The sequence below is a fragment of the Hyaena hyaena genome, unplaced genomic scaffold (assembly GCF_003009895.1).
Source record: "Hyaena hyaena isolate Hyena2069 unplaced genomic scaffold, ASM300989v1 scaffold_10, whole genome shotgun sequence".
Lineage (NCBI taxonomy): Eukaryota > Metazoa > Chordata > Mammalia > Carnivora > Hyaenidae > Hyaena > Hyaena hyaena.
Window position 1 is genome coordinate 4,051,994 of NW_024080642.1, and position 23,682 is coordinate 4,075,675.

A 23,682-nucleotide genomic window follows, 5' to 3' on the forward strand; every position below is an offset into this window, starting at 1 on the left:
TGTGTGTGTGTGTGTGTGTGTGTGTGTGTGAGAGAGAGAGAGAGAGAGAGAGAGAGAGAGAGAGTGAGAGATGTCATGTAGATTGGCCGCTCTCTGCCCTCTCCCAGACTCAGCAAACAAGAAATCTTCGTGGCTCTGGCCCAGAGAGGTGGACTTCAGAGAGAGTAGCACTGAGCTAGATGTATGAAAATGGCCCGAACTCATCTCTGCTGGGGCTTTGTTTCATGTCACAGGCCCTCAGAAGTTGGAACCACATATGCCCTCTCTCACTGACTACATCTTACTGCTCAGGACCCAGCTGTGCTGCTGTGTCAGCCTGAAGGCATTATGGGGCAGAGAAGTAGTCCATTGAGTCATATGTCAAATGAGTGAGGCTTTGCTTTGATCAACATCATCATTTGCAGCGGAGAACGGGAACAGGTGGTGGGGTAAAGAGGGAAATAATACTTGACTCTGTTGACAAATGCCAGGGGAACTAATCATTCTACACACCTTCCTCTCAGAACTTGGAGGGTGAGGTCAGCCCAGAGGTTGGAGGCTGGTGCCACCTTGGAGAGCTCCAACCATGGCTGTTCAAGGGGAATTGAGGCGAGCTAGCAAGCAGGTGGGATACAGATGTCTTCCCAAGTGACCTCTTGTGGCTAATATAGGCACTGCACTCTACACGGGCTGGAGTTTCTCCAGCCTTCAAGGAGGCCTGTGGTAGAGCCAGGCAGCCATATGTGTTCAAGACCTCTCCGTTGGAAGACTGTGGAAGTAGAAGGTGTTGGCTGGTGCCATTATTTCCTTCAGGGATTTTGTCTTCTGGCTTCTGAGTGTCCGTAATTCAGTTGCCTGCCTCTTGCTCTTACTCTGGGGAGCAGCCATGCAGAGCACACTTCTAAGCATGCATATACATGCTGGGAGCCAGGGCCGGACTAACGCTTTCTCTCAGGAGGTGCTGGGAGCCATAGAGAAGAAGCATCGGTGCTGCAAGTGACCAAACATGGCAAGCTTAAGCAGATTCTCTCCAGCCAACTTCCTTTCGGAGCCCATGGATAGGGCTTTTGCTAAAATAGGAACCAAGTCTCTACCCGAAGCCGCATCGCCCCTCCTCCTGTCAGTCTGGATGTTCCCTGAGGCCAGGACAGACTAGGGCCTCCTGTTTAGAGGTTCAGCCTCTGATTCCTATTCCAATTTCCTAAACATTGCTAGCTGGGAAAGAAGGGGAAGGAGAGAGGCATCAGGCTCCCTGAGCCTTGTCAATAATACAGTGGCATCGAGGAGCAGCCCGAGAGTATGCCAGCCTGTGGTTCTGGACCAAGCAAAGAGGAAGAAAGGAAGCATTGGGGTAGATGAGTGGTTGTATTCCTGGACTTCCACACCCCTGTGGGCCACCCATCAGGGCCTCTGATTTCACCTGCCATCTGTTGTACTGACCTTGTCTGAACAGTAGTCCCCAAAGTACCTGCATGTGCCTTGTTTTGATAAAATCTGGGAGCGATCAGTTGGTGGGTCCAGCATGGCTTCTGGTCTTGATGTCCGCATCCCATTTATTTCCCACCTCCCTTCCCTCCAAGAAAGCACCATCTACCTGGTCATTGCTTTTTTTTTTTCTTCCAAAAAACACCATTTTAATAAGGAAACAACAGAAATAGAAGATTGTTCTCTGGAGCCCAGACCCCGTATAATACATTACATGTTCAAAGTGGCCTGTAGCCAACTCCTGGGTCTTTCCCTGGGTCTCTGACCCCATGTTCCATGCCAAATTCCTGGGCCCTTGGACCGCTGCTCTTCTCCAGAATATGCCTGCCCATTCCCCTTATCCCAAAACACAGTGGCCAGGAGGGGAGGCTGGCAAGTGGCTGGGGTTGGAGGAGGGACTCGTGGGAAAGAAGATGTTTGTAAAGCCAGGCTGACATCAGGGGAAGATCGCCCTCTCCTCAGGGTGTGGGGCTGCCAGGGCAGCGGTGGGGTGGCCTGCTTTGGTGTGGAGCATGAGTGCGTGGGGGAGCCCAACCTGAGCTTCGGGTAGGGTCCCTAAGCCCTTTAGGATCCCTTAGAATTATTGCCTCCAGGAAGCAGAACTGTCCATTCCTGGGGCCTTAGAGAGGGACTAGAGACCTCCCCGCCCGAGGGGCTGATGTCAGCATGCCAGGACTACCCAGAGGTCACTGTTGACAGCAGCTTTGGCCACTAGTGGTGGCCCTCTGAGGAGCACCCTGGTGCAGTTTCCACCACCATCAAGTTAACCCCGCTGCGGAGTGCCACATGCCGGCTGGATGGTGGTCACCTGGAGAGAGGTGCTCTTCCTTGGCTTGTGGATTCCAGGCTAGAGGTCCAGGGCATGAAGGAGGGTCAGGAGAATGCTGGTTCCTGATGCATGTGCTCCAGCTGTGCTCTACCCGGAGGCAGATGCCCCCTGACTTGAACCCAAGGAAGGGCCCTATGTGGGCAGTGGTACCAAGAAAATGGGCCCTGGTGGGCATTGCAGGTGGGGAAGGGCACAGCTTCTTGAGGGATTGGTGGCATCTCTTCCCAGATGGTATGTACAGGAGATGTAGGGACAGCAGGAGGCTGGAAGCTCTGCTGCTGGGCTGTGACGCTGGGCTCAGCGCCTCCTCCAATCTGCCCCCACCTAGATGGAGACTTCATATTCTTTCGTCTCCTGCAAGGCAAAGAGACTGCTGGGAGTTGGAAACTTGTATAAGGTTTGCCAGCCCATAAGCCACCTTCCCAAGGAGAAGGGAAAGAGTGAGAGGGTTTGGAGGGACCCTCAGGGCTACCTGCCCAAGGGAGCACAGATTAGGACCTGGATAAGGTGCAAAGAATGACATGGGTACTTACTCCAGTTTCGTAAGTTGGATTGTCAAATGCTGACTCCACAGTAATGCGGTCATAGGGGCGGGGTCGAGCTCGGGGCAGCCGCAGGGGGCTTTTCCCTTGGAGCCTGTGGGACAGAAAAGCCCGTGAGTCAGAAGTGCTGGCCAGGAGTGAGTCAGATCTGTAGGGCAGGAAGGGAAACCGGACTCACCTAGAGAAGTAGAGGTACACACCTCCCACCAAGAGCGCCATCACCACCAATGGCAAGAAGATGGCGGCTGCAATGTGGGCGGCATCCAGCGTGCTGGAGGCAGCAGGTGCCTTGGCAACTGAAAACACAGAGGGTGGGCTTGGGGCAGAAGTCGCTCTCACCCAGAGCCCATATCTGCCCTCACCTCTGCCCAGGAGAATCCAGCCACCGGCTCCCTCCAGCTAGCTGGGGGCAGGGAAATAACTTTTGCTCTGCTGGTCCCAGACCTCTCTTTCTCTGCCCTCCCTGCTTGGGCAACCCGTGGCCTGGGAGCTGTGAGAGCCAGGGGCAGGGAGACTGTTTCCCTGGCCCTCAGCGGGGGGCTCACCATCCAGGCTGCGGCCGCTGTAGAACCCATCCAGAGAGGCTGGAACAAGAGGGGAGCGCCAAGGGCAGAGGTGAGACCAATGGGCCAAACCACTAAGGGAGGGAGGAGGCTGATCATGGGAAGGATTTGTCCAAGGAAAGCCCATCCCAGCATGTGTCTTGGTGTCACCAGGTCGGAAGGATCTGGCAGAGACTGGGGAGGCCGAGGGGAATGTGAAGGGGGTGGGGCCAGGGGTTCTGGTTCTCAGCAGTTGGCATCTTTGCCAGACAGCCCTGCGGGACAGGCAGGAGTTCTGACAACTCACCAGCCCTGCAGATGGGTGGAGGGTCACTCCAATGTGAAGGGTGCCCAGGCACACACTTGATGCTGGCCTGGCCCTTCAGCACGTAGCCAGGGGCACATGAGAAGTGGACAGTGGCCCCTGCTGGGTGTAGCCGCTTCTCAGGACTGTGGGCACCATTCTCAGGGGCGCTGAGGCCATGGCATGGCTTGAGCTGTTCAGCTGCAAAGCAGGCAGAGCCCAGTGAGGATGCCAGGCCCCTGGCCTCCAGAGGTGGCTTCTGTTATCTCCTACCAGAAGCTTCCCCTCCTGCCCAGTTGACACTTACGGAGACATTTGGGGGCCCGGTCGCTCCACTTGGGGCTGCTGGCTTGCCGGTCATGGCAGGTGAGGATGGCATTACCCGTCAGCACAAAACCCTGGTCACAGATAAACTGCACGGTGGCCCCCACGGGAAATTTGGGGCTAGATATGAGGCGTCGGCTGTGCTCCACATCACCAGGGTCATGGCAGGAAGTCACTATGGGTTGGGGGGAGTGGGGGAAAGCAGCCCAGGTAGAACTCCACAAAAGCCAGCCCACCCTGGCTTTGTCCCAAGCCAGCCAGTATCTCCCCGACACCTGGCTCTGCCGCCTGTTCGTCTGTGCCTACCGTTTTGCCTGCGTATCCCTCATTCGTCCCTTCCTATCCGTTACAGGCAACAGACGCTAGCTGTCTACCAGGAAGGAAATATCTGAAGTACTTGGTGGATAACCCTTTGAAAAGCTATTATCCCATTTCACAGGTGAGGAAACTGAGGCTATGAGAGGCGCAGGAAGTTCAAGGATACCAGCCGATACCAGCCAAAGTCTGGTTCAGAATGGAGGAGAGAGGCTTGTGTCTTCCGTCGGGGAGGGGAACACGGGGAGCAGGAGCACTCACCTCTCTGGCAGGAGGGCAGGTCCTCGCTCCAGGTCAGGTCCCACTGGCACATGAGGACACTGGATCCTACCACCTGGTAGCCTGGGTAGCACTGGTAAGTGACCACCGTGCCGTGGACCAGCTCAGGCTGAGATGGGCTCTTCCAGCCATTGGGGATCTCAGGCAGCTCCGGACAGGTGTCATTGCGGGGCACCTCTGGGGGCACAGGGGCAGCAAGACGCAGGCCCTCAGCTGGCACTCAAGTGTCCGTGCCTGCCTGCCTCACTGTGCGGGCACTCCAGCTCCTGCCAGCCTGGCCTGGGCAGCCCCAGCAATGCATTCCTTCCTGCTCAGGGGCCCCTCCTTGCCTGTCCCTGACATCATTCTGTCTCATCAATTCCCGGGTTATCATGTAGGTGTTGGCTCTACTTTCTAAAGCACATTGGCCAGTCCCTCCGTTGTGAGAGGGGCCGGGTAGAGTGGGAACGTGGTCATGTCAATTAAAGACTGTCAGAAAGGCAGAAACAAATACCTTTCCTTAGTTTCCTTTTAGACCTTAGACCTTTCTTTTTGTGTTCTTCCTGCTGCCTACCCACATCTCTCTTGCTTCAACAGAAGCCCCCCTTTCCCTGGGCCCTCAGGGAAGACGGAGAATAAGACTTGCTGCCTTGAGGTGACACCTGGAGCTTTTCCAGCTTTCCCTTGTCGGATAAGAGCTCCCAGGCTCATTGCTCCGGCCTCTCTGACTTGCCATGATTTGGGATCCTGATTCGGCATCCCTTCCCCCAGGCAGTGGGGCAGGGCAGGGGCGAGCTCACCAAAGAAGTGGATGACAAAGCCCTGCTGGTAGCCCAGCACCGAGGCCCCAGGGTCCGACTGGAACTGTATGGTGACGTCGGCCATGGAGGTAAAGAGCTTGAAGTGGCCACGGGGCCCCGAGTACTGGCCCAGGACCCGGGCTGTCAGGTCGTCCCCATCATAGAAGGTAAGCACGTCACCAGGGCCTATGCGCAGCCTGTGGAGGAGGACTGTCAGGGAGGGCGAGCGTGGGGACTCCAGGATGGGCTGGGCAAGAAACGGCCCCAGGGCTCAGGAGCTGGCTTGGCCTAGCCCGGTGGGCACTCACACTCGGACATCCAGCATGATGCGCTTGTCTTCTTCCACGTGCACGCCCCAGATGCAGTCCTGCCCGCGGCTGTAAGGCTCCGGCCAGTTGGGGGAGAGCACCACACCAGCTGAGTCTGTGATCTCCCCGCTGCACACAGCTGGAAGGCAGGGGAGGCCCCGGCGGTGCGTCCCGGAGGTGCCCCGGCCCCCCACCCCCAGGGCTATGTCCTGGGGCTGTCACCTGCCCATCGGAGTGCCTGCCCATTGCCTGAAGCCCCCACCTCCTCCTGGGGGGAAGCTTGAGTGACACATGTCACAGGGCCCCTGTGGCCTCAGGTTCTGCAGCTGGCTCTCCGGTCCCCGCCCCGCTCGCTGTCCCTGCAGGCCCATCCACAGGTACCTACTGACCTCGGCAGGCTGGCTCTGTCTCATTCCACTGGGGGTCGTGGGGGTCAATGCACTCAATGATGATGGAGCCCTGCTCCAGGGTGTAGCCAGGGTCACAGCTGAACTCCACAGTGGTGCCCACGGGGTAAGAGGGGGCGCTGCTGCTGAAGTTGCCGTATTTGACAAAGGGCTCATAGCAGTGGCCCTGCTGGAAGGCTGCAAACCACAGGGCCAGGCCCAGCTCAGTCGCAACCGGGGCACACATGGGGCAGATGCCCTTCTGCCTCCTGCCCCAAGGCCTTTATCTTCCTGACCACAAATGCGTGTCCTAGGCTTTCAGCAGGGGCAGAATGCCCAGAGAACCCTACCCTATCTTGTTCAGGGGGGCCGTCTTGATCACCATTGTATTCCCAGCACCTAGTTTTGCGCATCGTATACACAGGGCACTCAATAAATGTTTCTTTTTTGCATTAATTAATGAAGGCATGCATGCACGAGTGGTTCTAGACTGTTTCTTGCCGCAGTTTTCTGTCTCTAAGGCTTGGGGCCTTTTTGGCTCTTCAAACTCAAGAGGATTCATTCTCTTGGACTGTGGAGGGCCTGGGTCCAGGCAGGGGTCTCCCGCAAAAATGGGGTAGGAATCCCAAACTGGAGGGGAGGGTTGGGAGTGGGGCCAGGTGCTAGCTGAGCGAGGGCTAAGCTGGAGGGGAGGGACGGTGGAATGGAGGCAGGGGGGAGGGTGTGAAAGAAGAGGCCCTGGGCTCAAGCCCTCCCACCCCCACTCCTGCCTTGGCCCCAGCAGGCTCACCCTCATAGCGCAGGGCCATGCCTGCGGCTGCCCCGCTGCTGTCAGTACTGAGCTCCACGAAGAAGTGTCGGCCAGAGCTGAGCAGGCCCTCAATGGGCAAGTACTCCACCTCGTAGGAATCATACACTGGAGGGGCCTCCACGTTGTCCCCATTACGGATGATGAGCCTGGGCCAGGAGAGGAGCGGCTGCACGGCTGGTCCCGTTGTCCCCGGTGGGGGGTGTGGCCCAGGCTTGGGTCCCTGTCCCGCCGGCGCCAGCGGGGCATTAGCAGGCAGGGCACTCCTGTCCCACACCCGGCCAGGACCTCCCCTCACCTGTCGTCATCCTCCGCCAGGGACACCTTCTCAAAGTGTAAGTGCAGCCGCTGGCCTTCTGGGGCCTCGAGCAGCCAGTGGCAGGTGAGATTGTTGCTGTAGTTGCCGGGGAAGCCCGGGGAGACGATGCGGCCAGTGGTGGCATTGCGGGTCACTCCACCGCAGGCAGCTGTGAGACAGGGCCAGGGCTGTGGGCTGGATCCTGGATTCAAGACCCGCTAGATTCTAGACGGCCTCCCAAGCCTGCCTCCCCACCCCAGGGCTTGTGTGCTCTGCACAGCCGATCACAGGGGTAGTTACTTATTTACTTTCATGGTTGTGAAGGTCCATCCTTGGCCCAATCATTCTGCAGCCCCGGGCAGCCTGACTCCAGAATCCTACCTCCTAACCTTTCACACCTCTGGGATTATTCATGTGCAACCCCTCTGACTGTGGCAGATCTGCCAAGGGGCCCTGGGTAAGTCACTTTCCCTCTCTGCTGCCTCCTCTGGGAAGCCTGCCCTAACTCCCCCCAGGCCGACTTTATTAAAGCCCCTTACCCAGGGCTCCGACCTTCTTGGGTATATCTGCGGGTTCTACCTCAGGCCGCCTTGTCTACAACCAGTTATTGTTTGGGTATGTCCCCTAACTAGGACCCTCTGGGGCAAGGGCCAGGTCTTTTCAGTCCAGGCACGGAGTTAGCATTCAGTGTTTGTTGAATACAATGAGCAAATGAATATGAAAAAGAGGGCAGAACTAGAATCTGGGCTGACAGACATCTGGTGTGCGTGCAGCCAGCCCGCCTCCTAATCTTGTGCCTGCAGCAGACATGGCTAGCCAGGACCTGGCTTCGCGTACTTTCTGAAATAGCCTCACTACCACCTTCTGAAATAGCCTCACTACCGCCGTTGTTCCCGGGCTGACTCCTCTGGCCTGGGGCTGTCCTCCTTCCAAGGGGAACATGGGTAGCTCGCCCGGCCCCATCACTGAGGACTTCTGGGTTACTTGGCCGTGAGCTCCTGGCAGTTGAGTGGGGCCAGAGAAGGGGTTTCAAAGGCAAGAGGAGGGAGGCTGGCTCCAGGCAGCACTTTCCTCTCTTGGACACAAAGCTCTGGCCCCTGCCTGCTCTCTGAGACCAGGCTGCCATGGCCAAGACACAGCGCCTTTGTCTCCAGATGTTCAAGAGAGCAGAATAGTTTTTAATAAAGCTCCTAGGTGGGGGTGGGGGGGGGGAGGCGGATCTGGGTGGCTCAGCTGGTTAAAAGACCAGCTCTTGATTTTGGCTGGGAGTTCATGGGTTCGAGCCCCGCAGTGGGCACACGGAGCCCGCTTGCGATTCTCTCCCACCCGCCCCCCTCTCAAAGTAAATGAATAAAACCCTAAAAAAAAAAAAAAAAAGAAAGCTGGGGAGAGGGCTGTGGTGAGTTTCTGCTTCTCTGCAGAGAGGGCAAGACCCACCCTGCTGCTTGGTCTCAGAACAGAACTGCCCTGCAAATCTGATCGTGCCCCACCCTTCACTTTAATTTGTTCGTGGCTCCCTGTGACCTCCAGGTAATGCAAGCTCAAGGTGGCATTCAAACCCTTTATGAACCCAGCTCTCTCTTGACTGGGCTTCAGCTCCATCCCGTGTACCCTCTTCTTCAGGCACACCTCAGCCTGTCCTCACTCTAGCATGTGGCTTTCCACCTCCATACCTTTGCATATGCTGTCTCAAGAATCCAATCCACTTCCCTGCGCTCACATTCTTGTAGTCCCTCCATGCTCTCTCCCTGAGAAACTTTCTTTGCCTCCTTCCTCATTTTGGAGCAGCTCTCCCTCCCCTGGATCCCTCCCATGCCCTGAATTCACCCCATTACAGCACTGTCTGCACAGAACTTGCTGTGTGCCAGTTTTCCCACTTGCCAGAGAGCTCCTTGTGGGTAGAGACCACATCTGGCTTATTCACTTCTGCTTGTGCCTAGTACCCAGGAAGAGTTTATAAAATGAAAGAAGGTTCAAGAGCCCAAGCTATTAAAAAACAAAAACAAACAAACAAACAAACCAAACAGAACAAGGGAAAAGAAAAGGGGTGCCTGGGTGGCTCAGTCGGTTGAGCATCTGACTTCGGCTCAAGTCATGATCTCACGGTTCATGGGTTTGAGCCCTGCGTCGGGCTCTGTGCTGTCAGCTCAGAGCCTGGAGCCTGCTTCCCATTCTGTGTCTCCCACTCTCTAGGCCCCTCCTCTGCTCATGCTCTGTCTCTCACTTTCTCAAAAATAAACTTGTTGTCTCTGTTGTCAATAAAATGCCTGGGCGGTTCCCTCCATTGAAATGTTAAGCCTTCAATGTCACTTGCCCCAGGAAGCCTCTAAATACCCAACTAAGAATGATTGCTTCCTCCCTGCACAGAGTTTGCTGCTCTCCATTGGTGCCTTTTACTTCCGGCTCTGGACATTGGTGATGCATGCGCTTCCATCTTCTCCCACTTCCTGGAATTGTGGACTATTTGAGGGCACAGTCCCCATTTAATTCAGCTCTGTGTACCTGTGGTGCCTCTATGTAAGAAGTGCTCAAGGAGTGGGGTTGGATAAATGCTACTGAGGTGTGTGACCATTTTCTGGCTTGCTTATGGAGAGCAAACGGAAGTTCCAGGCAGGAGCAGAGAGCAGGGATGAAACCCCCCCCCCGCCCCCCACACACACCTTACTCCTTTGTTTAGCACTGAGTTCCCCGGAGCCACTTACCAATGCAGACAGGCTCTTGGGCATCCCAGAAGGGCTGGGTGGCATTGAGACAAGTAAGGAGCCTGGCACCCTTCAGCTGGTAGCCAGTGGCACAGTGGAAGCGGGCGCTGCCTCCTGGGTGGAGGCTGGTGACAGTCACAGCTCCGTAAGTGGGACGCCGGGGAAAGTGGCAGTTCAGGAGATAGGCTGCAGAGAGAAAATGGGTGACGTGTGTGTGTGTGTGTGTGTGTGTGTGTGTGTGTGTGTGGTGGGGCTGAGTCATAGCCAGGACAAAAGGGGCCTGCGGCAGCCTGCCTGGAGGTGTCACTCAGGGCCAGAGAAAGCATCAGGAGTTCCAGAAAAGACTCTGATCCCCTCCCCAGAAGGTGCCAGGGATATGACCAGCAGCCTAGGCTGGTTAGTGGAACAAGACAGAGCTGGAAGTTAGAAGGCTTGGGTTCTGGTCCAAGATTTCTGACACTTTTGGCAGATTATTTAGCCTTTCTGTGTCCCATCTCATTTGTTAAAGAAGATTCAAAATGCCAGCCTACCTACGGGGCTATTAAGAGAATAAAGGAGATAGTATTTTATTCAGTTTGGTATCCCTAGAATCCAGCTGATAGCATATCTTTCCAAAATGTTTATTGAAAGGGGCGCCTGGGTAGCTCAGTTGGTTTGGGTGTCCGACTTTGGCCCAGGTCATAATCTCACAGTTTGTGAGTTTGAGCCCTGCATCAGGCTCTGGGCTGACTGACTTAGAGCCTGCCTCTCTCTATTTCTCTCTCTCTCTGTCTTTGTCTCTCTCTCTCTCTCTCTGCCCCTCCCCCGCTAGCACTGTCTTAAAAATAAACATTAAAAAAATAAATGTTCATTGAATGACTTATAGATATGAAAGCACTTGAAATAATGATAAGTCTATCCTGATGTAAAGTACTGATACTATTTTTCCTATAGGGGACAAATAGGAATTACAGTCAGAACGACTGAAGTCAGACAGTAAAAGCCTTCCCAGTATTCACTGGCAAGGGCTGTGGACTTCTTTTAAAAACAGGATGGGGTGAGGGTGGGGAGGCAGGGCACGCCTTCTTGGAAGCTGGGGGAAGGACAAGTTGCCTTCGGAAACTTGGGAATTTTTCGAATCGTCATACTAAATGTGACCGAATGGTGGCAGCAAATCCTATAAAACAACCTGGCAAGTCCCAACCTGGAGCCAAGCGGGGGTGATAGCTGAAAATGGAGGTCAGTGCTTGGGTCCAAGAGGTGGGAAAGAAGGCCAGAGGGTGTCAAGGAGACAGGCTGAGTGAAGGCTTGGGCTACAGAGTCTGAAAACTCTTAGGGGTCGTGAGAGGGATGGGGATTGTCTAGACTGAGGATCTTGGGTGGAGGGCCCCCCCTCCCCCCCTTACTGGTGGCACTAGGTGGCTGGGAAGAGAGGTCCAGGCAGGAACTCTGCTGGCCTCTGTGTGATTTGTGTGAATAGAAAAAAAGAGGGCTGCCTCTGGGCAGAACAGGATCCAGAAATGAGTTTTGTGATTTTCACCTCTCCTGGTTGCGGTTACTGGGCTTATGAAGAGAGAGGAGGATACTCACTCTTCCGTGTCTCATGGCCAATGAGTGATGACTTGTGATGGGCAAGGCAGAACAGGGGGGCACTTAGGGGGTGGTTCTGGGGTCAGACTGCCTGGGTTTGAATGCCGGCTCCCCTGGGGCATTGCCTAACATCTCTGTGCCTCAGTTTCCTTGTTTACCCACCCAATTCGAGTACTGCATCCAGTGTTACACGAGAGGTTAACTGAGAGGTCAAAGGTGCAATGCCTGGCACACAGAACAAATACCAAATGTACCAGCCTGCTGCTTCATTTATAATCTCGATTAATACAAGCACCTCACATCTGCAGGCACCTTCCAGCTTCTAAAATACCTTCACGCTCTTGATGTCTACAACGTGTTTGGGAGGAAGGAAGGCAAGGTATGGGTGATTAACTCATTTTCAGGTAGGGAAAGCTACGGTTCAGAGAGTCTGAGGGACTTGCCCTGATCACGCAGCCAGGGAGGGGTAGAGTGCGCACGTGAAGCTCCTCCCTCTAGAGCCCCTCATCTTCCACGTCCCCTCTCCCACCTGCTTCCCCAGGTGAAGTAGAAACGTGGGCTCAGGCGTCAGAGAAACCTGTGAGTGACAGACAGACAAGGCTGCCTGGGTGGTTGGTTACAGTGGCTGCTCACAATGACCTGGGGAGAGACCCAGGGAGGAATGGGGAAAAGAGGGTGGGGCACCCCATGCAGAGTGCAGAGGGAGGGGTGCCACACAGGGAGGTCTAGGCGATGAGCCAGATATACTTAAATCTTTCCTGGGAGTTAGTATCACAACTCTGGGAAGGGAGTTCCCCCATTTCACGGATTAGGACATTGGGCTGGGATGAGGCGAGAGCAGTAGGCTGGGGGCAGATGAGGTAGCCCCCAGACTCCACTGTGGCCACTTCCCAGGAGGGGCTTCCTCCTGTTGCCATGACTACCGTTCCCAGGGAGCTTGGATGACTGCAATCTGTTGAGCTATTTTCTCCCTGGCGTCTGTTTCTGGGGCCAAGTCCAGTGCCAGGAATGCTCAGGAGGGAGGAGGGGCATGCCTGGCAGGGCCCTCTGCTTCCTCACCCTGCCTGAGGCTATGGGAGGGGAGTTGGAACTTGGTTCTGCCCACGAGGCCTTTGTGGGGGCCCGTGCTTGTGATCTCCAACATTATGTTGGACAGCGCCGGGAGTGATGTGGGTACTAGCCCCCTCGCCCCCTCTTCTGGCACCCTCTGTCTCCAGCCCAGGGAGACACGCGTGTGAGCACATGCTCCTCCTGTTCCCATCTCTGGGATCAGGGCTAATTACAGCCTATAATTAGGGGAATTACACTCATTAAGGAAAGAGCTGATCATTGACAAAAACTGGGCCGAGGAGGGAGGGCTTCTGGGAGCCAAGCAGGAGGCAGGGCTGGGCCAGCTCTCCCAGCCCCTCCTTGGGGTCTCTGCACCCCTTGCCACACCTCCAGCTCCCTGCCTTCCACCCACCTTTGTCTGGCCCAACAGAGAGAAGGTCCAGGGTTTTGTGCAAAGGAATTTGCGGCCAGAGAGAAGGTTACCGTGGCGTGAAATTATGCCCGCTGCTGGGGAGGATTGATGAGGCATTAGGGAGGCTGGCGGGGCCGGCTAGATGCTCACCCTTGCCTCAGCTGGCCCCTCGCCTCTGCCAAGCCTCTGGCCAGCCCGTGCCCACCGCCAGGCTCCCTGCTGCCACGCCAGACTGCTCTCCCAGTTTGGGTGGAGAGGCTAGAGAGGGGCAAGTGCGTCTTAGGAGGTTCCCGGCCTCTGTGTCTCCAGTGCCTGTCCTCCTCCCTGGGCTGTGGACCCTGGGGGGCTGCGGAAGTGGGCTTCAATAATGCAGGGCAATGTCATAATTGTTCACACCAATTGTTTCCCCATTAGCACTCCCCAGTCTGAACCGTTACCGTTACAGCAGTACAAGGGATCAAGAACATTTTGCCTGGGGAAAGGGGGCCAGGAGAGATGCTGATGGAAGAGGGGCACTCCCTTTCCCATTCTGCCAGCTCTTTAATACTTGTTTTGGTTCCTTCATGGAACATGCTAAGTGCTGCGTACTTCACGTGAACCCTTTTGTATAATCCTCATCAAGACTTTATGGAGTAGTATATTGGTCACATCATACAGCAGAGGAAAAGGAGGTCACGATGGTCAAATGACCTGTCCAAGGTCAACCAATGGGAAGGAGATTTAGACACAGATCTGCCCATGTCCTGAATCTATGATTTTCCCGTTATATCTTGCCACTCCCTTATTTCCAGAGGTGTTCTGAGCTGAGTGGGGCATGAACCAGGTCTAGGGTGAGTGAGGCGGTTCAGGAAGGCCAGGTTGTTGGTAGCAAAGGACCTACTGATGGTCACTATCAAGCCCCTTTGACCTTGACTCCCTTGAATTTAGGGGAGATATCTTTATTGTTATTGCTTAAGTGTCTGCCTCCCCCCCGCCCCCCAAGAGATGCTGAATTCCTTGAGGGCAAGGACTTGGAGGGTTCATCTTGATATTGCCAGTGTCCAGTACAGGCCTGGCAAAGAGCAGATGCCTAGGAAAACTTTACTAAATGAATGAATGGCAATGGGCACCCCCGATTCTGTGGTTCTATGTCAGGCCCCCTTTATAACCAGTGTTCTACAGGGTAGTAGGTGGAGGAAGGAAGGTTCTGGAGGTGTCTGATGTGCAACAATCCCCTTTAGTTGTACAGAGCTTCACCGGGTACCTGTGCCTGTCCGCTGTCTGCCCTCCACCCGCTATACACACCTATCATAGCCCCAGAGATCCCGATGAGGGCTCCCAGTCTGGGCTCGTTCTCCCCTCAGCTGCCCAGGCCTACCTTGGTAGTGGAAATGGAAGGTGCCAGGTCCAGCAGGCGGTGGGAGGCTCTGGAACCTCAATGCTGCTTGGTGGGTGGGGCTACGGATGACTTGGCCCCTCAGCAAGAAAGACTGGTTGGCCAGGGGGAGTGGGTCAGGGCCCCCCAGGCCCTCCACAGTCACCATCTCCCCCTCCCGGAGGCTGATGTTCTGGATCTGCCGTGGGACAGACAGAGCAAAGCAGGGCAGTCAGGCTTCCTCCTGCTGACTGAGCCCTGCTGCCTACAGGATCCCAGGGGCCCCAGGCATGGCTAATCCTCAGCGACACTTGGCTACTTAAGCCCTCAGGCCCTGAGCTAGGCACTTGAGTGCAGGAGAAGCTCATTTCACCTTCCCAGGAACCCTGTGAGATGGGATCTGAAGTTCATATCCAAGGTCACATAGATATTATTAGCAGAATTGGAATCTATAAGCATGTCTTTCTGTCTCCAAAGCTTTTTTCTTTTCTTTTCCTTTTTTTAATTTGAGAGAGCATGTGTGAGTGGGGGAGAAGGGTGAGAGGGAGAGAGAGAGAGAGAGAGAGAGAGAGAGAGAACCCCAAGCAGGCACCATGCTCAGTGCAGAGCCCGATGCAGGGTTCGATCCCACGACCCTGAGCCGAAATCGAGTCAGAAGCTTAACAGACTGAACCACCCAGGCGCCCCATCTCCAAAGCTTTTCAATGACACCAGGACACCAGCTGCTTCTTATCCCTTCACTCCTCTGGGCTCAGTTTTCTCTTCTGTAAAGTGGGCGTGGAGTAGGTGTGTTGAACTAGATGGTGTCCAAGGGCCTGGCCAGCCATGTGAGGTCTTAAGCATCAGACCCATGTGCCCAGCCTCCCCTGGACGCCCCCTGCCGGACCCCACACTCAGCCTGCCTCACACTCAGCCACCCCACACCCAGCCAGCAGCTTCCCTCGCTGTCCACATGAATTCGCAAGTTATAAACTGGCATCTAGCCTCCTCCCTTATACTTCACGTCTAATCAGTCATTCAGTTCTGTCTGTTGGACCCAAATCTTTTTACCACTCTTCATTCCCTCTGCCATTTCCCATCTCCTCACAACTATTGCTCACTGGGATCCTTGAGGCAGCCTTCTGGCCAGCCCCCCACTTGCTGGGCTTTACCCACTCCTCCCTCTGCATCAATACTTTCTGAACTGCAGCCAGCTAATAGCCCCAACCTGTGGCCCATCAAAGCGCTTCCTTGCTGAAATCTTCTGGGGGGCTCCATGGAGCCCACAACCGCCACCTCCCCATCTAGTCCTGATGCCTTGCAGTGGCCCTCAGGGGCCTGCCCAACTTGGCCCCTGCTGTCTGCTCAGCCAAGCCTTACGCTGCACGCCTCCACATGCCAGCTATCAGTCTCCACTCTCTTCTCTGGGCCTCTTTTTCTTTTTTTCTTTCTTAAAAATGTTTATTTATTTATTTTGTTTGGGGGGGGCAGAGAGAGAGGGAGAGAAAGGATCCCAAGCAGGCTTCCATGGAGCCCGATGTGGGACTCGAACTCATGAACTGTGAGATCATGACCTGAGCCAAAACCAAGAGTCAAACGCCCAATGTACGGAGCCACCCAGGTGCCCTCTGGGCCTCTATTTCCAGTCCTCCCTCTGGTTGTCCCAGTCCTCTCTGCCACCACCCCAATCCTCAGGCCCTTGATCCTTTGGTCATCCTTCTGGGCTCCATGACTTCATTCGGTCAATCAAGGAGTAGACAGCAATAGACAGCCCAGAGGGACAGTGGCAGTGTGGCCTGGTACAAGGAGCCCAGAGACTGTTCCCTCCCTGGTACAAGGAGCCCAGCTGGCTCTTCCTCTCTATCCCTTGGCTCTGATCAGCCCCTGTGCATTTTTTCTCACCGGGAGAATGGTCTTCCCCGCTCCCATCCCCAGCCCATTGCTGGGTCCTGGGTGACTCAGATCACATTATGTCTCTCTCCTACCCAAACCCTGTTCGTGACTTCAGACTGCCCAGGGGACAAGGTCCAAACTTCCCAGCTCACAGTTGGCCCCAGTGGCTTTGCCAGCCTCCTTTGCTGGCACTGCGATCAGAGGCTACACCTCCCCTCTGGGCACTTGTATCTGCAGGAGCCTGCACAGGGAATGCCCTCTCTTCTTGCCCTCCTGGTGAAGCTGGTCATTCTTCCAGATCTCAGGACCACCACCCTCTGCCTCGAAGCCAGGCTAGTCCATACCTTTGTCTCAGGCCCTCCCCACTTGTCCTCTCTGTACCTCTCCATTAGAGCCCAGGGTGGCGTTTGGGGTCACAATGCCCTCTTCAATGGCCATTCGTAATAAAGAGGTGTGGAGAGAGTGAATGTGTGGACCAGTGGAGGTACATTCCTGGATTCCTGTGAGCTGAGAAGCACAGAGGATGCATGCTGAGCCCAGCCAGGTCCAAGGGGACAGCCACAGCTCTCGGCCCCTCACACTGTGGGTGCTGAGGACAGATGTGCCCTGGGGACTTCTCTGTCTGGGAGAGAAGACCTGGTGGGTCTTTGGGGCCAACAAGAAGGCTCAAGGCAGGGTGCCGGGGCCCCAGTGTTGTCTCTTCGGAGGAGCTCCCTTACAGGGCACATTCGGGTGGAGGCTGCCTGACCATCTGCCAGGGACATTCCTCAGGGAATTCCTGCTGCAGGCAGAGGCTGCATGAGGTCCCTTCAAACTTGGAGATTCTGTGATTCTAGAGTTGGGCAAACAAGACTCACACACGTGGAATCTGTAATTATCGAGAGATGCCAGGCAGCATATAATTCTGACTTAAGTGGCACTGAATGCATGCAGCAGGAATCCTCCAGGGGGGAATGGAGGGGTTGCGGGCACAGGGAGAGCGTGCAGCAGGTGGGTCTGAGAGGTCCTGGGAAGGAGGAGGAAGGGAAATGAACTTAGCATTTTGCCTCATTCCCGTAAACATCCTTTGACCTACAGCTTCAGCTCCTGACCCTGCTGTTTTGCCACCAGCAGAGGCGGCCCCACAACAACAATGACCATTCACGGAGCACCTACAGAGGGTCAAGCCTTGTTCTGTTTATAGATACGATGTCATTCTCACCACACTTCCATAAGGCAGGTGGTAAGATCCCCGTAAGTAAACAGAGGCTCCGAGAGACTAAGGAACTCAGCAAAAGATCACAAAGATGTTAAGTAGCAGAGTCTTGCCTTGTTGGAGACAAAGGCAATTCCTTCCCTCCCAACCTCCTGGTGGTGTTACCTGCAGAAAGCCATCCAGACATCCAGATGGCCCTACATCTTTATTCCCAGACCTCAGGCCCTCCTGGTTTAGAGTGACTTGGGTCTTGGCCAGATTTGGCTCTTTCCAAGATTTACGTTCTCAACAACCATCCTTCGATCCCACCCTCTGAAGCCCGGGGTAAAACTGGGAAAACTGGGAGCTGAGGCCCCTGCCTCCCTCTGATCAAGAGAAGGCATGACCCCCTCAAGCCAGCCTGGCTTCTAGCCCAGCCTGGCGGTGAGGGGTTGCCGTGAGATCTTGGAAGGGAGTGGTCCTGGGTTGCCTGGGGCTCACATCCAGAAGGCACCCTGTTCTAGGCTAGGGGCTGTCTGTGCGGCTCTGGTCCCTTGGGTTCCCAGCACCCACTTGCAGGCCTGCTGCAGTGGCTGCAATGTAATTTGTCACTTGTTTGAAGGCCAGGCCTGACAGGGGCCAGACAGGGCTGAGCATTGGACAAGGAGGGTGATGAAGTCTTGATGCAATTTGCAGGCATCTGAAGAGCTTGGGAGACAGATTGAAATGTCAGTTCTGCTCACAAGGGCTGTCTTCCCACACCCCTAGCCGGCGACAAGAGTGGGAGCGGGGGACCGGGCAGGGGGAAAATAGGGCAGAGGGAGGCGAGGACAGTTCCCGCACAACCCTGTCTAGCACTGTCCGGCTTCCAGCAGACCATGCGGGCCGTTCAAGGGAGGGAACATAGCCACTTTGAGGGGGCTGACTCCTTCCTGAATGGGAGGTGAGGAGGACTTAGGCTGTGCTCCACCAACCCCAGACCATCAGCCTTGACTGGCTGTTTGTCCCCACGGAAGCTGTCAGTCAGGTCTCCAGAACATGCCCTAATGGTGTGACTCATAGATGGGATGGTGCCACCCCACCCCCCCCCGAGTAAAACCCTGCACAGGCAGACGAGCTCAAGGGTGACTCTGGTGTTTGAGCCCCACCCCCAGCACCTGAGCCCCCAACCCCGGGAAGATGGCCACAGGCCCTGCTCCACTAAACCCTCTTGGCCACCAACACCCACGCGTGATGCACACAGTTGATGCACACAGCCTCCTCAAACACTTGGCATGGCACACGTGTGCCCTCACACCCATGTGCTCCCCCATCCATGTGCCTCTCCACTCCAAACAATACTAGAATCACAATTTTCCCCCCAAGACCCTTTATAGATTTCCAAGCTTTTTCACATCCATTATCCTCTCAGATCTCACAAAATCTCAATAAGGGAGGCAGAGCAGATTGTGTTTGCCTCCACTCTATAGACAAGGGAACCTTGTAATCAGAGACGTTGAAGGTTCCTCTTTGGGTCACACAGTAAATCCACAGCAAAGCCAGGACTCCAGGCCAGGACCCCCGATTCCTGGTTCAGGGCTTTGTCTTCATGCACAGCGCCCCAGGCCCTGCCGCCAAACTGGAGGAATTCTAGGCAGGGCTGAGTTGAGAAAAGGGATTGGGGTGCAGCCCCCCGCCAACAGTCCCCAGCTGGACTCCCTCTTTTGATTTGCCACACGGTTCCAACCTCCTGGGCCAGGGGAAGAACAGGGGCTCTTAAGTCCTAGAGTCAAACCCCGACTCCATTGCTGACTACTTGAAAGGGCCTTGGGCAAGTCACAGGACCTTTCTGAACCCCAGTTTCGTGTGTGAAATGGGATGGCTATACCCATGTGATAGGGTTGTAAGGATTAAGTTAGATCCCACCTGTAAGGGGCTTAGCACAGACCAAGCACACCTTAGTGGTTCTCTTCTGCTCTCCTGGGGAGATCTGGGCCCTACCTTGGTAAGCCCATGGCTCTTGCCATGGTGACAGCTGTCACCAAAAGACCCTCAGCTTTAGGTCTGCCAGGCTCTGCCTAGGAGGCACTGCACCTGGGAGCCACCCTCTCTCTGACCCAGGTTCTACAGCTGCTAAGAAGTAGGAAGCAGGGTCAAAATTTGAGGGGCCACTGCCCAGTCTGGCTTATGAGGAAACCTCCTGAACCCAGAAAAGGATGCTCAGGAGGATGGGCTGGGAAGGACCTTCTGCATCATCTGGTTCATGTCCTTTTACAGAGAGGGAAACCGGTCGGGAGAAGGCCAGGGGCTCTGCCCAGTCACCAAGAGATGGGGTGCGGAGGCAGGACTGGAGCCCCAGCCCCACATGGCCGCCTCTGTGCTCTTGTCTGAACTGATTGCTGTCTACAAACTCTTATGGGATAGAGTCTGCCTTAGGGATGGGGAGAGGGGCCTAGATCCATGGGGCTAGACCTGCCCGTGTCCCTGAAACCCCCCTCAGATGAGCCCTCCAGGAGCCAGAAAAGAGGAGGTTGCCCAGGAATCTCACCCCATTGACCCGCCACCCTACTGGTGTCCACATCAGGCCTGGTCCTAGTGTCCCAGCTATAAAACTGGCAGCTGACCTGGCACAGGAGAGCTGTGTTCCAGTGCAGCCACCTGGGGCACGAGGGTAGGGACTATGGGCAGCTGCGCCCAGGCTCCAGATGGTACAGAGAACAGCCAAGCCAAGATGGAGGCTGGCAGTGGGAAGGTTCTTGGAATGCCAAGTGCAACGAGAGGCATGTGCCAGGCCCAGAAAGGCCTGAAGCCCTCAGGAGAGATTGGCTTCCTGGAGAGGGGATGGGACCCACATGGGCCATCCTGAAGGGGCTTCTCTGGATCTCTCAAGAGAGAGCCTAGCCCAGCACCTGACGCCAGCCAGCTGAAACAGGCAAACTTCTTCTGGTTATGGCGGGCCTGATCTGCCCCCTTCCTGGGGGCGTCTCAGACCCTAGCCTCACAAATAGCTGCAGCACCCTGAAGGCCAGGGGGCAGAGCATAACGCAGGTTATGAGGGGCTGTGGTCCAAGACACGAAGAGCTGGGGACGTAGAGATTCTGGAAACTGTGAGGCTGTTCTTCATGCAAAGGGTCTTGCCTGGGGGCCCCGGACTTTAGCCAGGGCTGTGGTCACATGGTAGGGACTCAGCATGGTGTCAGGGATGTGACTTGTGGGTCCTCAACATGCTCCTCTCCTCCCGTAGCTTCTCCCATCCTCCCTGCCTAGATTCCATCCTTTCTATGTACCCTGAACCATCCCTGTGAATTCATGGAGGGGCAGGCAGGGGCTTACCCACAATGGAGAGAAGCCACAAGCCTTTCCCCAGTCGGAAGGAGCCACAGGCACCTTCTGGGCTTTTCAGCCGCCTCACCCATTTCGGCCCCTGCTGCCCTGGGCAGAAGAGCCCTGCTTTCTGGCCTAGCCTCTGGCAGGAGCACACTCCAGAAGCCCCTAAGCTCACCTTCTGCTCCTGTGTGATAAAGTCACCTGTCCAAACTGCCTGGGAAACCTTCGACGGGCAGCTTGACATACCCGCCGCTCCCCAGCCCGCTTGTCTGCTGACCTCTCACTTGTCTCATTACCTCCAGAATGCTTCTCCGACCCTCCCGGCTGGCGAAGCGTGCCCCATCCAGGCATTCCCACAGTCCCCTGCGCTTCCCACTCTGTCCCAATGGCGGTGGGCATTCTGTGGTCAGTGTTTACGGCTTCTGTCACCCCCAGGAACTGTGTCCAGCGCCAGCCCCGAGTCTGGCACACGGTAATTGCTCAATTTATATTCGGAGAACAAAGTCATTCATCAAAACACACTAGTTAGTGATTAATTGAGTGACCTTGGGCGTTTCCCTCTCCTTGCTAGCCTCAGTTTTCCCAACTATCCACGGGCATTGGTCTGCAGTATCTATCAGTAGTGTTTCAGGTTCCAAAGCGAGCTCTGTGGCGTGGCAAGGAGGCCCAGTTAGGAGCAGAGGTTGCTAGAACTGGCCCCGGAAGGAGCCGAGCCTTAACGGTTGCTCCAGCCTCGGCTGATTCTGCCCCTTCCTTCCTGGCCTTCCTGCCATGGCCTCAGACTCTGATTCAGGCCATCAGGGCCAATAGGGTCCCCAAGGACTGTGCTCCATGGTAGAGAGGCAGCCAGCAGCTGCCTGCCACATTTCCAGACAGCAATGCAGGGCAGGTCTTCCTCTCAAGGTTGCCTGGTAACAGTTTTCATATTCTGATGGAAAAAAAAATGTGGCAGCACCAGACAACAGACACAGGGCTTATACGGGGGGTGGGGGAGGGCAGCTAGGGTGGGGCTCGTGCCCGGGCCATGGCTGGGGCAGGCAAAGCGGGCATCTTGCTCCCTTGTGGAGAGTACCAGGACTGGGCCCGGCCTGGCCTGCTGCGCTTCAGTGGGGATGGCAGGCTTGGGGTGCAGATGCAGACGGCCCGGGCTCGCAGGAGGGTACCCGGCCTGGCATCTGCCCCTTCCCGTCCCCTTTCCCACACCTGCAGCTGGCGCCTTCCACCCGGTGAGCCACAGCCGGTGCCACCTCTCATTAGGTGATGATTTTACATTAATTACCTTAATTAAGCGGCACTGAGTGCTAATGGCTCAGGGGGGTGTTGGTGGCTGCTCCTAATTACCCTCCCAGTCAGCCCAGAGCGAGGGGCACGGGGCTTGGCAGAGCAGGAGCAGTTACAGAAAGAAGGGGAGGGATCCACCAGTGGTGGCAGAGAGCCCCCCACTCTGGGCCTGGCTCAGCGACCTGGACCTGACATCTCCAGGACAGGTGTAGCTGGCTGCAGGCCCAGATCCAGAGGCTTTGGGCTGGGTGGGGAGCAGGCCGAGAGCTGGGAGCGAGCAACAGCGCCCTGTTTCCTGGACGCCTCCTCTACCCCCTTTTCTGTGCTCCTCCGTCACCTGCCTGATTCCCTCACCTGGGCTGAATGCCTCTCTCCACCTCCATTCTGTCTCCAGACTCAGGCCAATGTCACTGCATTCCTTCTGTCCTCCAGCCACCTGTCCGTTCGGTCAGTCCGTGGAGTCCTGTACTCTAAGGTACCCTTCAAGGAGCTCGAGGTCCAGCTGGGGAGCTGGCCAGCTCTAAACAGACCCCCAGGATGAGGCATCGGGGGAGAATTCACAGAGAAAGTGACACCAAGGGGGAGTCCTGGGTGGGGATATTAGGACCATTCTTCTGGGCAGAGGGAGGAAGGCGGGCTTGGCCCACCCAGTTAGCTGCATGTTGCTCAGTGCAAAGGGGCAGTAGACAATGAGGGAGGAAGTGGCTGGACACGGGTCAGAGGGACTGGCTGTGATTCAGAGGCCCCTGGGGAGGTATGTGTGTGTGGAGGATTGATTTCATGTGGGAAAAACGACTGCAGTGGAGGGGCACTTGGCTGGCTCAGCTGGAAGAGCTTGTGACTCTTGATCTCTGGGTCATGAGTTCAAGCCCCACGTTGGGCATCAGAGCTTACTGAAATAAAAATAAAATGAAATAAAACAAAACAAAACAAAACAAAATAAAATAGAATAGAATAAAATGACCACAGGGGTGCCGAGGTGGCTCATTCTGTTAAGTGTCAACTCTTGATTTCACCTCAGGTCACGATCTCATGGTTTGTGAGATCAACCCCCACATCAGGCTCTGTGCAGTGTGGAACCTGTTTGAGATTCTCTCCTTCTGTCTTTGACCACCCCCACCATGCATGCACAGGTGTCCTCTCTCTCTCTTTCAAAATAAATAAATTAACATTAAAAAAAATGACTCCAGGGGAGGTGGGGGACAGTGGGGACAAGCGTGAGTGGGGTGACCAGTGAGGCAGCCACTGCATCATCTAGGGGAGGGATGATGGAGGCTGGATCATGTGGTGGTTGTGGGGATGGAGGGGAGAAGCAGGCAGATCTGAGGTTTGGGGGATGTCATCATAGAACACGGGCAGGGGCCAGTGAGACTCGGGGACAAGGGAGAAAGAAGGGCCAGGCCGGCCTCGCTGTGCACAGTTCCAGGGGCCATCCACATCGCACAGTGGTGGCCCTGTTCCGTGTTTCTGATGGGTTAGGTCCATCTATGAGGTCAGAAGTGGTGCGGTAAGCAGGTTTGGGTGAGCAAAAGGGATGGGTTGGATTTGAGGTGCATGGAGGTGGAAGAGCCTATGGGACATCCATGAAGACCTGTAGGCTCAGGTGTAAGGATTAAGAGAGTCTTAACCCAAGGGAGGGATGAGATGGCCCAGGGAGGCAGGCGGCAGGAGGCTGGGACTGTGGGTCTGACTCGCCCACCAGCTAATGGTGTCCCATGTCTGTCTCTCCCACCGCTGCACCCCAGGAGCCAGCGCAGGGCCTGGCCCAGAGGAGCCGTTCAGGG

At 55.7% G+C, this 23,682-nt stretch overlaps 1 protein-coding gene across 4 annotated transcripts in view; it reads right to left on the reverse strand.

Moving 5' to 3' along the window:
- Window positions 1-1,599: 1,599 nt before the first annotated feature.
- Window positions 1,600-23,682, reverse strand: part of SEZ6 (seizure related 6 homolog) — a 44,506-nt gene continuing 22,423 nt past the window's right edge. Inside the window, exons 4-17 of one of the 4 annotated variants that reach the window (XM_039251896.1) lie at window positions 14,269-14,464; window positions 9,881-10,066; window positions 7,179-7,347; window positions 6,863-7,029; window positions 6,076-6,270; window positions 5,687-5,825; window positions 5,379-5,575; window positions 4,582-4,776; window positions 3,989-4,180; window positions 3,685-3,882; window positions 3,381-3,419; window positions 3,014-3,131; window positions 2,827-2,929; window positions 1,600-2,647 (exon numbers count right to left, since the gene is read on the reverse strand). In XM_039251896.1, coding sequence (XP_039107827.1) covers window positions 2,618-2,647; window positions 2,827-2,929; window positions 3,014-3,131; window positions 3,381-3,419; window positions 3,685-3,882; window positions 3,989-4,180; window positions 4,582-4,776; window positions 5,379-5,575; window positions 5,687-5,825; window positions 6,076-6,270; window positions 6,863-7,029; window positions 7,179-7,347; window positions 9,881-10,066; window positions 14,269-14,464 — 2,124 coding nt within the window. In that variant the 3' untranslated portion in view covers window positions 1,600-2,617. Of the gene's footprint in view, window positions 2,664-2,826; window positions 2,930-3,013; window positions 3,132-3,380; window positions 3,420-3,684; window positions 3,883-3,988; window positions 4,181-4,581; window positions 4,777-5,378; window positions 5,576-5,686; window positions 5,826-6,075; window positions 6,271-6,862; window positions 7,030-7,178; window positions 7,348-9,880; window positions 10,067-14,268; window positions 14,465-23,682 lie in introns of all 4 variants that reach the window. The other 3 variants (XM_039251890.1, XM_039251906.1, XM_039251901.1) reach the window with 3 other exon arrangements.